The sequence below is a fragment of the Cebus imitator genome, unplaced genomic scaffold, assembly GCF_001604975.1.
Source record: "Cebus imitator isolate Cc_AM_T3 unplaced genomic scaffold, Cebus_imitator-1.0 Scaffold42, whole genome shotgun sequence".
Taxonomy (NCBI): domain Eukaryota; kingdom Metazoa; phylum Chordata; class Mammalia; order Primates; family Cebidae; genus Cebus; species Cebus imitator.
In genome coordinates, this window is record NW_016107357.1 from 10466452 (window position 1) to 10479943 (window position 13492).

A 13492-nucleotide genomic window follows, 5' to 3' on the forward strand; every position below is an offset into this window, starting at 1 on the left:
AAACCATTTGTCAAAAGACGGTGTTGTAAAATAAATTTGAAAGTAAAATTGTAAGAAGTAGATGTGATATAGCTTATCTTGAAGAGAACTCTTCAAGGTTTGAGAATTCGTTAGAATGATTCGCACACCTCAGGAAAAACATATTTATTGGCATTTGTCAGTTTGTTAGATAGGCATCAATTCAGGCACAGCCCAGTGGAGGAGGGTGAGGTATGGGGATGGGCCTCCCTCCCAGCACCTTCATGCCACCACCTGCCCAGGAGCTCTCTGAACCTCATCCTTTTAGGTTTTTTGTGGAGGTTTTATTACATAAGCATGATTTATTAAAGCATTGTCCATTGATGATCAACTCAATCTCCAGCTCCTCTTTCCTCCCCAGAGGGCCGAGTTGCGCTCTCGCCACAGGGTGAAGGCTCCCACGGCACAGCCCCTGTCCCAAGGCTCTCTAGCCTGCCCCTCTTCCCGCAGTTACCTCCTTGGTTTACGAAAGACACCTTTATCACTAAGGAAATCACAGGGGCTTGGAGCTCTGTGCCAGGAACCTGGGATGAAGACCACATATGTTTGGTTTTTTTTTAAATTAGGCCACAGTTAAGTTCTGGGAATGTCTAGCTAGCAGAGGTCCAGGCCTTGTGGTAGGCACCAGGATCCTCTGGTGAGTGACATAGCAGAGCCCTGCTTTGTGGACAGGAGGCAGGCAGCCAGCACAGAGACAGAGAAAGAGCATCCCACTCAGTGGGATGGTGCCACCCAGGAGACAGCACACTGAGAGAGACGGGGTCCACTAGATGGGGGTGCTTGGGGAACGTTGCTGAGGAGATAGTGTTGAATGAAACCTGAGGTACAAGGAAAGCCAGCAGTGTGACAAGCCCGGATGGGAGTGGCAGGTGCTGGGAGCAGGGAAGAGAATGGGGCCCAAGGGCCAGGTACAGTGAGGGGGTGTCTTGGTGTGGGTCTTGATGAGTTGGGCTGCTCTGAAGAATGGACTGTGGCCCCACACTCAGGGACAGCGGTGTGGACAGACACAGGATTTGTTTGGTGTAGGAGACTGGACTAGGCTGGCGGAGTGAATGTGGAGATGGACAGAAGGGAGTTGAGGATGGACGTGGAGCTGATTGGCTTTAGAAACAGGGTGGGTGGTGATGCCCCTTCCTAGGCCAGGATGATCTTGGAGGGTAGGGTCAAAAAGAGTTCTGTTGTGCATTTGTTAAATCGAGTGTGTTTATTGGGCAGTCTCATGGAGATTCAGAGGCAGCACTTGGATCTGAGCTGAAGAAAAAATTTGAGTCGAATGGTAATAGAAAAGAGAGCCCAGGACTCAGCTCTGGGGAATTGCAATCCCAGCAGGACAGATTCAGAATGACAAGAGCCAGAGAAGTGGCTGGTGACCAGGAGGAAGAGTAGCAGAGTGCAGGGTGCAGAGACTGCAGGAGTGAAAACAGAGAAATGCCCACCATCTTTGGGTGCACAGAGGGTGGGGACCTTGACTGGCTTTTGGGGAGTAGCAGAGATGGACACCAGGTTGGGGGTGAAGAAGCGGAAGCCACAGGTAAGGACAGCTCTTTCAGAAAGTCAGATGTGGAGCCAGGCATGATGGCTCACGCCTGTAATCCCAGGACTTTGGGAGGCTGAGGTGGGTGGATCACCTGGCCAACGTGGTGAAACCTCATCTCTACTAAAAATATAAAAATTAGCTGGGCATGGTGGCAGGCGCCTATAATCCCAGCTACTCGGGAGGCTGAGGCAGGAGAATCGCTTGAACCTGGGAGGCGGAGGTTGCAGTGAGCTGAGATCGCGCCATCACACTCCAGCCTGGGGAGCAAGAGTGAAACTCTGTCTCAGAAAAAGTCGGATGAAGAGCAGACCGTGGGACAGTAGCTGAGAGGATTGTGCAGCAAGCATATTTCTGTTTTGTGTTTTTTAAATGGGAGGTATTAGAGCCAATTTATTTTATTTTGCTAATGGGAAAAATCCTGACCTCCTGGCCTTTTTTTTTTTTTTTTTTTTTTTTGTTTTTTTTTTTTTTTTTTTTATCAGATTTTTTTGCAGTGGCACAATTTTTGAGATAGGGTCTTGTTCTGTTGCCAGGACTGGAGCGCAGTGGCATGATTATAGCTCACCATCACCTCGAACTCATGGGCTCAAGCAGTCTTCCTGCATCAGCCTCCTGAGTAGCTGGGATTACAGATGTGAACTGCCACACTGGGCTAATTTTTTATAGAGATAGGGTCTCTCTCTCTGTTACCCAGGCTGGTCTCAAACTCCTGGTTTTAAGCAGTCCTCCCTCCTGGGCCTCCTAAAGTGCTGGGATTGCAGGTGTCTGGCCACTAATGGGAAAAATATACCAAAGAGGGAGAGATTGCTAATGCAAGGGAGAACACCTATGACTGAAAGGCGTCTTCCTGAATGTGAAAGTGGGTATGACATGCTGGGACACTCAGTTTCCCCTATAATAATGGGGCAGGGACGCAGATGAGTGCAGGGCCGTGGCGACTATGGATTCCTGGCTAGGAGATAAGACTTTCCATCAGGGCACTTCCCTTTCTGCCACCCCAAGAGATGGAGAGAACTGGAAGAGATGGAGAGAGTTGTGACTAAGGGTGGCTAAGGCTGTGGGGTAGATGAGGAGCCCGCAGAGAAGCGAGTGGATTGCGGAGCCCCTTAGTGTCCATCTAGGAGTGGTGCTGGCTGCCTTCCGCCTGCAGACAGCTCGCCCTGCCGGGAATTCTCGAAGGAGACATCCATCAGAGAGCTGCATCCGCTGCGAGGGAATCTCCTACTTGTCTCAGTGATGTGATTTCAGGCAGAATAGCTCCTCACATGTGTGTTCAGATATCTTTGAGTCATTTCTCTGTTAAACCAATGCCTGTCCCTGTGTTGTGGTTTACAAAGCAAGCATGGGTATTTTTTTCATGGGAGGATGGGATACAGTAAAGGGGCTCAATTGGTTGAAAGTAAAACCAGTGTAATTCTTCCAGGTCCGTGACGAGAAGTTATTACCGAGGCGCGGCTGGGGCTCTCCTTGTCTATGATATCACCAGGTAATGCCAGCTCCCCATGGTGAAGGAGGCTGCTCAGTGCTCTGCAGCCCAAAAGCTGGTCTTGGTGAGGTGCCCTCCATGCAGTGTGTGCTTTGTATGTCCGGAGACCATGGTGTGACTGGCATCCAGGAAGCCCGTTAGCCCTTCCATCTGAGGTCTCAGAGGTCTTCAAACAAGCCCCTACCACTGCTTTCCCATGTAGATAAATGTGTTTGTAAGGTTTTAGGTAGATAAAGCACTCCATCCTGTTGCATTACATTTCTTCACCTGATGCTTGGACACTTTCCTTAAGGTTCACAAAGCTTTATGTGTGGAATTTATTAGAAGTGAGTTGAGACAGGGTGAGGACACGGACTCTGGGCTGAGACTACTTGGTTCAAATCCCAGTTGTAGTCGCTAGCTGCCTGGTGCTCGCAGGCCAGGTGCTTCAGCTGCCTGGGCCGTGGTTTCCTTGTCTGTAAGATGGAGTTAGTAGTAATCACATGATCCTCATGAGGTTATTGGCAAGCTTGAATTAGTTCATGTAAAGCACTTAGATAGTAGCTATTAGTGACATATGGCAATTTAACTGAATAAAATTTGAAATTCTGTTCCTCGATTGCACTGGCCACATTTCAAGTCCTCAGTAACTACATGTGGCTGGTGACTACCAGCACAGATTATAGAACATTCTTATCCATGAGGAAATCCCATCCAGCAGCACTGATCTCAGTAGCAGCGTCTTAGAAACGTGTCATGTAAATGGCATCATCTGGGGACCCTTTACCGGTAGGAACCTGTCCGGTGAGAGGTTAGGTCACTCAGCCTGTTCCCTCCATCGAATCTGTGTCCCTGGAGCCAGGTGTTCTGAGAGGAGGCAGGCAGCTTCCGACTCAGCCCTTTCTGCACTTGCCCAGGCAGTGAAAGACTCAGCCTGCTGAAGTGTGAAGTCATTAATCAGGCTAACAAAATGCCGTGAGAAGAACTCTGTCCTTAGACACTTGAGAGCCAAAAACAGTAGGTCTGAGAGTTGGTCCTACAGTCAGACAGACTTGGTCAAGGCCTGGCTTTGCCACTGGCTGCTGTGTGACCTAGGGCAACTGAATTAATCTCTCTGAGCCTTGGATTTCTCATGGGAAAGGGGAATAGTGGCAGTCTGTGTCATGGAGTCCTTATCATCAATATCATGAAGGTCTTTAAAAGAAAGTGCTAGCACATGCAAGGATTCATTAAGTGGCAGCAGTTAGCTACAAAGTCTTGCTTACCAGAGTCTAGTGCCTTGCACATGCTAAGAGCTCAATAGATATTTGTAAAATGAATGGAGGAACATCTGTTTCCTTTTGCCCTGTGACTGGGCAAACAAAAATGACAAAATGTCTGACTTATCGTCTCATTTTACTGGAAACAAAACGAAACAGACTCTATGGGTATGGTATATACTTGGTGCATTCATGATGTCTGAGTTACTTAAAAGTGTTGGTGCCATTACCCTGAAATGTTGACAAGCAGTATGAGTAGTGAGAATGACTGGAAAGAATTGCTAGTTTTATAAAATACATGTATTATTTTCACAATCTTATATTACGCAGCCGAGAAACCTACAATGCGCTTACTAATTGGTTAACAGATGCCCGAATGCTAGCGAGTCAGAACATTGTGATCATCCTCTGTGGAAACAAGAAGGACCTGGATGCAGATCGTGAAGTCACTTTCTTAGAAGCCTCCAGATTTGCTCAAGAAAATGGCAAGTGACCTTTTACTTCTGACTGTTTTTCAAATGGCATATTTGAGGGTAATAGCATTTCTTTGAATTAGAATTGGAATTTTGAGATTAAACTAGATTTAGGAAATGTGGAATTTCCCATTGTTTTTACTATAAGTTAGATCTAGTTAGCATATTTTTATTATATTGCATTCTGCCTGCAGAAGTTGCTATGATGATAAAAGCAAGGGTGGTAACATTACGTAATGACTTTCAGTCCAGGGTCTTTGAATGTTAGAGATCTTGGGCTAAAGTGACTTATAACAATAATATCTAAAGGCACTAACCAAATGATGTCATTTTTTTTAATGTATTTTGAAGGAAAGTTGGTGAAATATTAGCCCTAAATAGAGAGGGAAGCACAAGAGGAAATACTTGGCTTATTGGCTTTATTTTACTTTTCTAAATTTAAGTCATTTGTTATAGGTGGTGACTTTGAAGCTTTTTTGAATTTCCATATTGGATACATGAAAATGCCACATAAAATTAATGGTTGCTTAATTAATTGATAAGAGAATGATGTTAAAAATTCAGACATTTTAAATAACTAATTTTTAGAACGAATGACTAGAATATTCTAATAACAATATTTGATTGGACTCTAGGATTACCAAATTGTATTGTAAGTTGACTAGTTTCTTGCTAAGAAACATGAGAGAAATCCATATGCCATCATGACAGTGTCTAAAAAGCTGTTTGGAACTCAGAAGTTTAGAATGTCAACAGAGATGAAAAGGAATTTAGATGTCATCTAAATTAACTCATTTTTACAAGTGAGCATGCAAGAGGCTGGAGAGGCCATGGTTTGCTGAGAGAGCAAGCAGAACAGGCCTTTCTGCTGAGATGAACAAACCACTCTGGTGGGTAAAAAGAGTATTAATGCCTATAGTATCTCTTCATGGGCTGTATGACAAATTGCAATATAGTCCCCTAAAAGGTGTAAGCACTTGTTGATCATATTTTTGGTGACACTCAGATCATTTGAAGAAGGACATTGCGACTTTCCCTGAAATCAATGGCAGGGCCATTTTGGCAAGTTGGCTGCTTCCTGATGGGCTGTCATTCAGCTGGGGAAGCCTGGCTTCTTGCGTAGCCCCTGCCACAGGTTAAATGCTAGCACATGAGAGCAGTTACTTTTCAGAAAAGGCTACAATTAGAACTTCTAACCTTTAAAAAACACATAGTGGTATATATTGATTTTAGACTTACAGGAATATATGGTTTTAGGTCATAAATTTTATCTGCTCTTCTAAGAGAATGCTACACAGGCTTTTAGTAAGTGAAAATTATGATCGTCTTCTAAATATGACTTTGTATTTTGTTGATGTCCATTTTAGAGCTGATGTTTTTGGAAACAAGTGCGCTAACAGGGGAGAATGTAGAAGAGGCTTTTGTACAGTGTGCAAGAAAAATACTTAACAAAATTGAATCAGGTAAAAGCATTTCCGTTCATCAACTTTTCTTCTGCATATTTTATACTCTAGCTCAGTAAATCACCTTTTAATATTTTCGGGAGTGATTTAGTAAAGAGTATTCTCTCTGTACCTGCCAACCTAAAATCACCACATATGGGTTCAAAGGTCATGTTCTCCTGGCTGAGGTGAAAGCACCCTCCTTATCTGGATGGTTTCCATGGTGATGGAAGCAATGGGCACACCAGCTCAGCTGTGGAAGGGCAGTCAAGGTTTTCAGGGAGTATTTGCATTTGGAACCATAGTCTTTTTTGGGTCCTTCACCAAAAGGAGGAAGAATAGGTCCTTGTCCACTCTATCAACAGCACACTAATTCTGTTGGGCCAGTGGTCAAGTGTAAGGGAGTTACAGGTACATCGTGTAGTGTTGGTAGTTGCAGATCGGGCATCATGGAACTATGCAGTCCAGAGTAACTTTATTTCTGAAGCTCACCAAGCATGCTTCAATTATTAAATGCCTCATTTTTGTATTTGTTGCTTCAGTAAAAATAATTTAAAATAATCCTAATGTAGGCAGCTGATGAAATACTATGTAGTTGTCATTTACTAAAATAACTCTATGTGGGCATCACCTTTTAATTGATTCATTCAAACATCTGAATGCCTATTCTTTGTCAGATACTGAAATACAAAAATGAATAAATCACACCTTTTGCCCACCCAAGAAACTGTCTTTCATGGGAGACAGTCAAAGGATAATTATAATGTCATGAGGCTGATGTAGTAATTCAGACATGCACAGGCTTAGGGTAACGTGAAGAAGGAGACCTATCCCAGCCAGAGGATGGAGGAGGTGTCAGGGAGGGCTTCCAGGAGAAGGTGTTAGATGAGCTCAATCTTTCAGAATATAAGGAATAGTGACCTAGCCAGGGGAGTGAGGAGGAGGGAATAGCAGGATAAAAGGTTGAAGAAAGGCAGGAGCCAGCCAGTCCTGATTCAGGATCTAGAACTTTATCTTGTAGCTTACCAATTCTCAACCCTGGGTGAGCACTAGAGACACTGGGATGCATTAAAAGTTCTAATTCCAGGCCCCGCCTCTGGAGACACTGAACTAATTGGGCTGAAGTATTGTGGAGGCATCAGAGTTTCTAAATGTTCACTTGTGCGATGCTAATGTTCATCTTACATTGTGAACCACTGCTGCAGGTGGTGGGTCATCAGCAGGTTTGTGATGTGATCAGGCTGTAACTTGAGATAAATCATGTTTGCAGGGGTTATGTTGAAAACAGATTGAAGGGAGGACAGGGCTAGAGGCCAAGATACCAATTCTAAGGCATTTTTTAGTAATCCTAGTAAGAGATAACTGATTAATGCTTTAACAAGGATGTGAAAGCAGAGATGGAGAGAGAGATAGATCTAAGATATATACAGGCAGTAGCATCTTATGACTGATATGCTCACTAGTGGGACAGGGCAACTGATTCCTAGATGGGAGAGGGTGAGGATGAGGGGCCAGCAGGGGAGGAAGAACCAAGGATGATGCAGTCACACTGGGGTTTCTAGACAGAAATGCGATGCAACCAGAGGAGAAGCAGGGAGTGTGAGTGAATGAAGGTGGCTCTGTTGTGAACGTGCGGCCTTTGCAGTAACATTGGGACACACACATGGAGTTATCTAGTAAGCTTGGGGAAGAGTTCCTGGCTGGCAGTGTACATTTAGGAACTATCAATATTTAGGAACAGCTAAAACTGTGGAAGGAATGTGATCATCCAGAGAACAGTCTGTTTAAGGAGAGCAGTGATCAGCAGAACCCTGGAGATGAAGGATGAGCAGAGGAAGAGGAATCTACAAAAAGATGGAAAAGGAAATGGGTGGAAATGTGTGAAGAAAATTAAGGGAATGTGGGTGTCACTTAAACCCTAATTATAAGCAAGTCAAAGAAGTGTTCGTTATGTAATGTAATAGTAACAGAGGGAAGTCTCATAAACTAAGAACAGAGCTGAAGAACACACACTGGGATGGGGAATAGAAAGTTAGTGATCATCTTGATCAGGAACAATTTTAGCAGAATTATGAAGGTAGAAGATGGCTGGCTGTCCACAAGGAAGAAGTAGAGGGTAAGAAAGCAGAGTGTCCACTCCTCTCCTGAGGAAGCCCATGCTGGCACTGTAAGGTGCAAAGGGTTAAAGTCGGGGATGTGGGTGATGGGAGAGATTCCAGCATGTTTAAATGCTGAGGGGGAAGGAGAGAAGGATGGGCGAAGAGAGGGCAGGGAAGAAGGAGGGTGCTGGGTGAAGTAGGAGGGAGGAGAGTCGGGCCCAGGTAGAAGAGTTGGGTGTCAACAGAAGTGGACATGACATCCTTTTGGTTTTTTTTTTTTAAATCAGAAAGAAAAAAGAATTACTAAGCTTGATACAAAAACCAAAACTGTAACATAAATCATTACAGTTGGCTTGCTGTTGAGTATTATTAAGCTCAACGCATGCGTGGTTGTATTTACATGACCTTGCTACTTTAATCTTGTATTCCTTGAATGCATCAGAATAACGACTCATAAAATTTTCAAGATGTGTTTTTTCTAAGATCATCAAAATCATAAGTATCTCTAGGTGAAAAAAAATAAGGGTATAAATTAGGATTATTCAACCGTACTTTTCATTTTTTAAAAATGGGTAATACATTTTAAAACCATTCTTTTCTTCCCCCTTTTTTTTTTGGGACGGAGTTTCGCTCTTGTTACCCAGGCTGGAGTGCAGTGGCGCGATCTCGGCTCACCGCAACCTCTGCTTCCTGGGTTCAGGCAATTCTCCTGCCTCAGCCTCCTGAGTAGCTGGAATTACAGGCACGCGCCACCATGCCCAGCTAATTTTTTGTATTTTTAGTAGAGACGGGGTTTCACCATGTTGACCAGGATGGTCTCGATCTCTTGACCTCGTGATCTACCCGCCTCGGCCTCCCAAAGTGCTGGGATTACAGGCTTGAGCCACCGCGCCCGGACCCTTCTTCCCCTTTTTTATATAAAATTTACCATATGATAGACCATGCCTTGCTTTTTTACTTACTATTCTAAAGCCCTTCATTACAAATCAGCATATAGTTTCTATATATACACATAATACATAATGTACACATATATAATACATAATATATATAACGTGTGTGTGTGATGTGTAATATGGCTTGAGTATCCCTAATCCAAAATATTCCAAAATCTAAAATGTTTTAATTGCCACCATCGCCACTGAAAGGAAAAGCTCATTGGAGCATTTCAAATTTCAGATTTTTCAGATTAGGGATACTGAATTGTTAAGTATAATGCAAATATTTCAAAATCTGAAAAAATCCAAAATACTTCTGGTTTCAAATATTTTGGATAAGGATCGCTCAACCTACATTTCACATATGTGTTACCATAATTTATGTAACCAGTCTACTTTGGATATTTGGGTTGTTCCCAGTATTTTGCTATTATAAGTAATGTTAGAGTAAATAATTTTATATATATGTATTTTTACATGTGCTTGAGTCTGTGTGTCAGACAAATGCCCAGAAGTGGAATTGCGGGGTCAAAGAACATAAGCATTTGGGCTGTTGGTATAGAGGCTGTCACATTTTCTCCTAGTGATGGACTTATTTCACTAAAGCCATGTCCACAGCATGTATTATCATACTTGGACTTTTGGCCAGTCCAAGAAGTGAAAAATGGTATCTTTGTAATTTAGTTTTAAATTATTTTATATAAATAATATATTCACATAATTTGAAATTCAAGAAGTATGAAAAGTTCCCATGTTACCATACAGTGAAAAGTTCCCATGTTACCACCCCCTGCTGTCCCTGGCCATCCAGAACGCCGCCTCTGAATCAACTGTTCCTTATGTATCCTGCTAGAGATATTTTGTGCCTGGGCAAGCAAACATATATTTGGTTTTTTTTCCTCTGTTATTCAGAATGGCTGGATATATACACAGTGTTCTGTACTTTGCTTTTTTTTTTTTTTTTAATCTATTTTTGGGATCACAGAAACATAAAACCTTTTTTAAAAGAATACTTGCTTGGTCCTCAGGTGAGCTGGACCCAGAAAGAATGGGCTCAGGTATTCAGTACGGAGATGCTGCCTTGAGACAGCTGAGGTCACCGCGGCGCGCACAGGCCCCGAACGCTCAGGAGTGTGGTTGTTAGGAGCCGTGGGAGAGCACACAGGTGGGTGCGGATACTCCCTGCCCTGAGTTCCTGGCAAGCTGAGTGCAGAGGCCCGTTAAAGCTTTGGGAAGCTGCAGTGTGGAAGAGAGAGGATCCCAGCCAGGTGCAGGGCTCTAGTTCCAGCACTTTGGGAGGCCAAGGTCAGCAGATCGCTTTAGCTCAGGAGTTCGAGACCAGTCTATCACCAGCATCGTGGTGAAACACCATCTCTACAAAATAGAAAAAGTTAGCCATGTGGTGGTGGCATGCACCTGTAGTCCCTAGTAACCTGTAGTTACTCGTGAACCTAAGACAGAAGAATCGCTTGAGCCTGGAAGGTAGAGGTTGCAGTAAGCCGAGGCCGCACCACTGCACTCCAGACTGGGCAATAAAGTGAGACTCTGTCTCAAAAAAAAAAAAAAAAAAGAAAGAAAAAGAGGAGAATATTCCATAAGTTAATGTTGTATGTTCTAACTGAAAGAATTTACACTCTATAGGAAATTCTTATGCTCTTGTTCAGAAAGAAAGGAAAGGCAGGCGGTGGTTGACAGGAGAGGGTGAGATACCCTGATGCCTTACATCAGTGAGGAGCCTTTCCTGGATTGATTGAGGTCTAAATGAATGTGCCTTTTGCTAAAACAGGAGGCCCATTTACAAAACTGACAAATGTCTCCTTTTAACTTTTTAAAGCTTCCTCTTTTTCTCCGTTTACCACAGTAGACGTTTTATTTATAGTCAACATCATATAGTAGGCACAGGCAAGTATTAAAAGATGAGATATTCCCGAATTCTCTTTTAGGCTTTAAGCTATATTTACTTTTGTGTTTATAATTCTGCAGATTTCTAAATTGTTCTTAATATTTTTTAGGTGTTCATACAGTGGCATTTGGGACACAATCGTTGGAACCTGAAGAATCTGAAGTTTTTTACCACCATCCTTTTCTACTCTGTCTGGAAGTAGATCTTTATGGGGAAAAGAGAATTTGGGGTGTTCTGCAAGCTGGTCAAAGTGGCACAGCAAATCATATAAATCGAATTAAATGGACAACACCGTTAGATGTGTACGTGTATGTAAAAATTTTCTGTTCCATATTTTCCTTTCTCTTTCAGTTTAAAACATGCTATGTACGTATGTCCTGTAGCCCAGCGCAGCTCCACAGCATGGGATCTGATGTACGATATGATACAATGTGGCACTAAATGCAGTTTCAGATTTTATTTTTTTTAATCCTATGAACTAAAATTGTCGATTGTGAGGTGTGCTTTTCTCGTTGTGTCGGTTATATTGCATAATTGGTTATATTTATGACCTGACATTCAAAGACTCTGGCATTGTTAGCCAGCGTGTTTCTTATTTAATTCTGTTTACTACATTCTACATGGTGTTTACGTGACCCACACTCGAAGTATTAGATCAGTAGACATTCACTAACATACCAAAATAAAACGAAAAATGGAGTTTTTCCATGAACTTTATACTGTCCAGCTCTGTTGATTTTAAGTCATCTTCGTCCAGGTCAACTGAGGAAGTAAATCTGGAGTACCTGCTCTGTTTTAGGCTAAGAAACTAGCACTAAGGCTGCTGGTACCTTTGCCCAACCTTCTGAGCTACTAATTCTCTCAGCGGTTGATAAAATACAATAGACCATGTAAGCTGGGCTGCTCATCCATTTCCAGTTTGCTGGTCTGTCTGGTCACCCTTCTAGAAAACACATTGTTTATACTGTGCTTTTTCTGGAATTCAGTATAATGGCACCACTGCCTATTTTTCACATCTTTTGTTTCCTGTTCATTTTAAGGAAACCTAACTAAATCCAGTTAATATTAAAAGGACACCACTCATTAAGAAATTTCTTTATGGCTTCTGCTGACTACTTAAATGCCTTACTACAGTTATCAAGTTGACATGTTTTTAATTCATATAAGGTATATTGAAGTATATATTGTATTACAAAGACTTGTTCTTATATTTTAAAATGTCAATGCAAAAAATATATGGTGGAACCTTTCTTTAAAGTTGAAATGCAGTATTAAAATTAAGTCTGAAAGTTTAAAAAGCTTTCTTCACCTTATATATGTTCTTCCACTGTGACTTTTTCGTTGAAGACTAGTAAATTAACTTTTAGTTAGAAGATGCCTACTGCTTTTGTTGTTTATTTTAATCAGCAGAGCAGAGACACATAAAAACTCTGGGAAGTGACTAGGATAAAAATATCAGTATGTATCTGTTTTAGATATTTTAAGTTTTGCTTTTTTTATGCCTTGAATATTTTATTTCAGAAAGTATCTGAAGCAAATTCTCAGACTGAACTACTTCTTAGACCTCACTGTAAGAATGTTTTATTCAATGTCTCATTTATGGTAGATTTGCAAGCTGCTCATTTTTGAACAGCTTTTTGCATGGGATAGGAGCATGTCTATTCTAACACATCAGCTTATTCAAAAGCCAGAATTTTAAAAACAAGATACATGTAAAGTTGTTTTATAAACGATCCTGTTAATTAAACCACAGACACCATATATCCTTCTGCATCCTTTGACCAATAAAAGTTGCTGGAGAACCAAACCATGGTGGTTCTTAATAAGGTTTTGCCTTTAGGGAGAATGAGGAGGGGAGATAATGTGGTATTGTTCAGGCTAGTAATAAATGTTATGTTTCAATTTCCCACAACTCATTACGTTTTCAGGAAGCTCTTAATTTAGATTTCTAGGAAAGTAATTATTCAGTCTTCTATAAAAGATTATGAAGACCATTTAAACTAGAGATTGTAATTTATTCCTGTACAGTCCAGGATTTAAGTGAAAATGAGAACATCACAATTTGGGAATCTGTAATGGTTTTGTTGAAAACATTACTTGTGGCTTGTTAAAAGAGTTGCTGAATTCAAGAACATTGATTCCTAGCAGATCAATAATAGTATTTAAGGAATCTGTTGCTAAAATTAGAAACCTAAATGATTTGTAATTTGTACTGTGACATAGCAGATGATGTTTCTTCATTTTCTGTCATCTTTTTATGTTTTTGGAGAGGCAAATTAGAGGTGCTTTTAAAAACCCTGTGAATTTTTAATATTTTGTGGTGCTATTTGTGAAGCATCTCTTTCCTGATCCATCTAA

General features: G+C 41.7%; 1 protein-coding gene across 2 annotated transcripts in view; it reads left to right on the top strand.

Annotated features, from left to right (window-relative positions):
- The window catches only part of RAB4A (RAB4A, member RAS oncogene family), a 30796-nt gene extending 17855 nt beyond the window's left edge, over positions 1–12941 (top strand). Inside the window, exons 4-8 of one of the 2 annotated variants that reach the window (XM_017526489.1) lie at positions 2979–3041; positions 4610–4764; positions 6120–6215; positions 10260–10396; positions 11244–12941. In XM_017526489.1, coding sequence (XP_017381978.1) covers positions 2979–3041; positions 4610–4764; positions 6120–6215; positions 10260–10375 — 430 coding nt within the window. In that variant the 3' untranslated portion in view covers positions 10376–10396; positions 11244–12941. The remainder of the gene's footprint in view (positions 1–2978; positions 3042–4609; positions 4765–6119; positions 6216–10259; positions 10397–11243) is intronic. The other variant, XM_037737774.1, reaches the window with a different exon arrangement.
- The last annotated feature ends 551 nt before the right edge of the window (positions 12942–13492 follow it).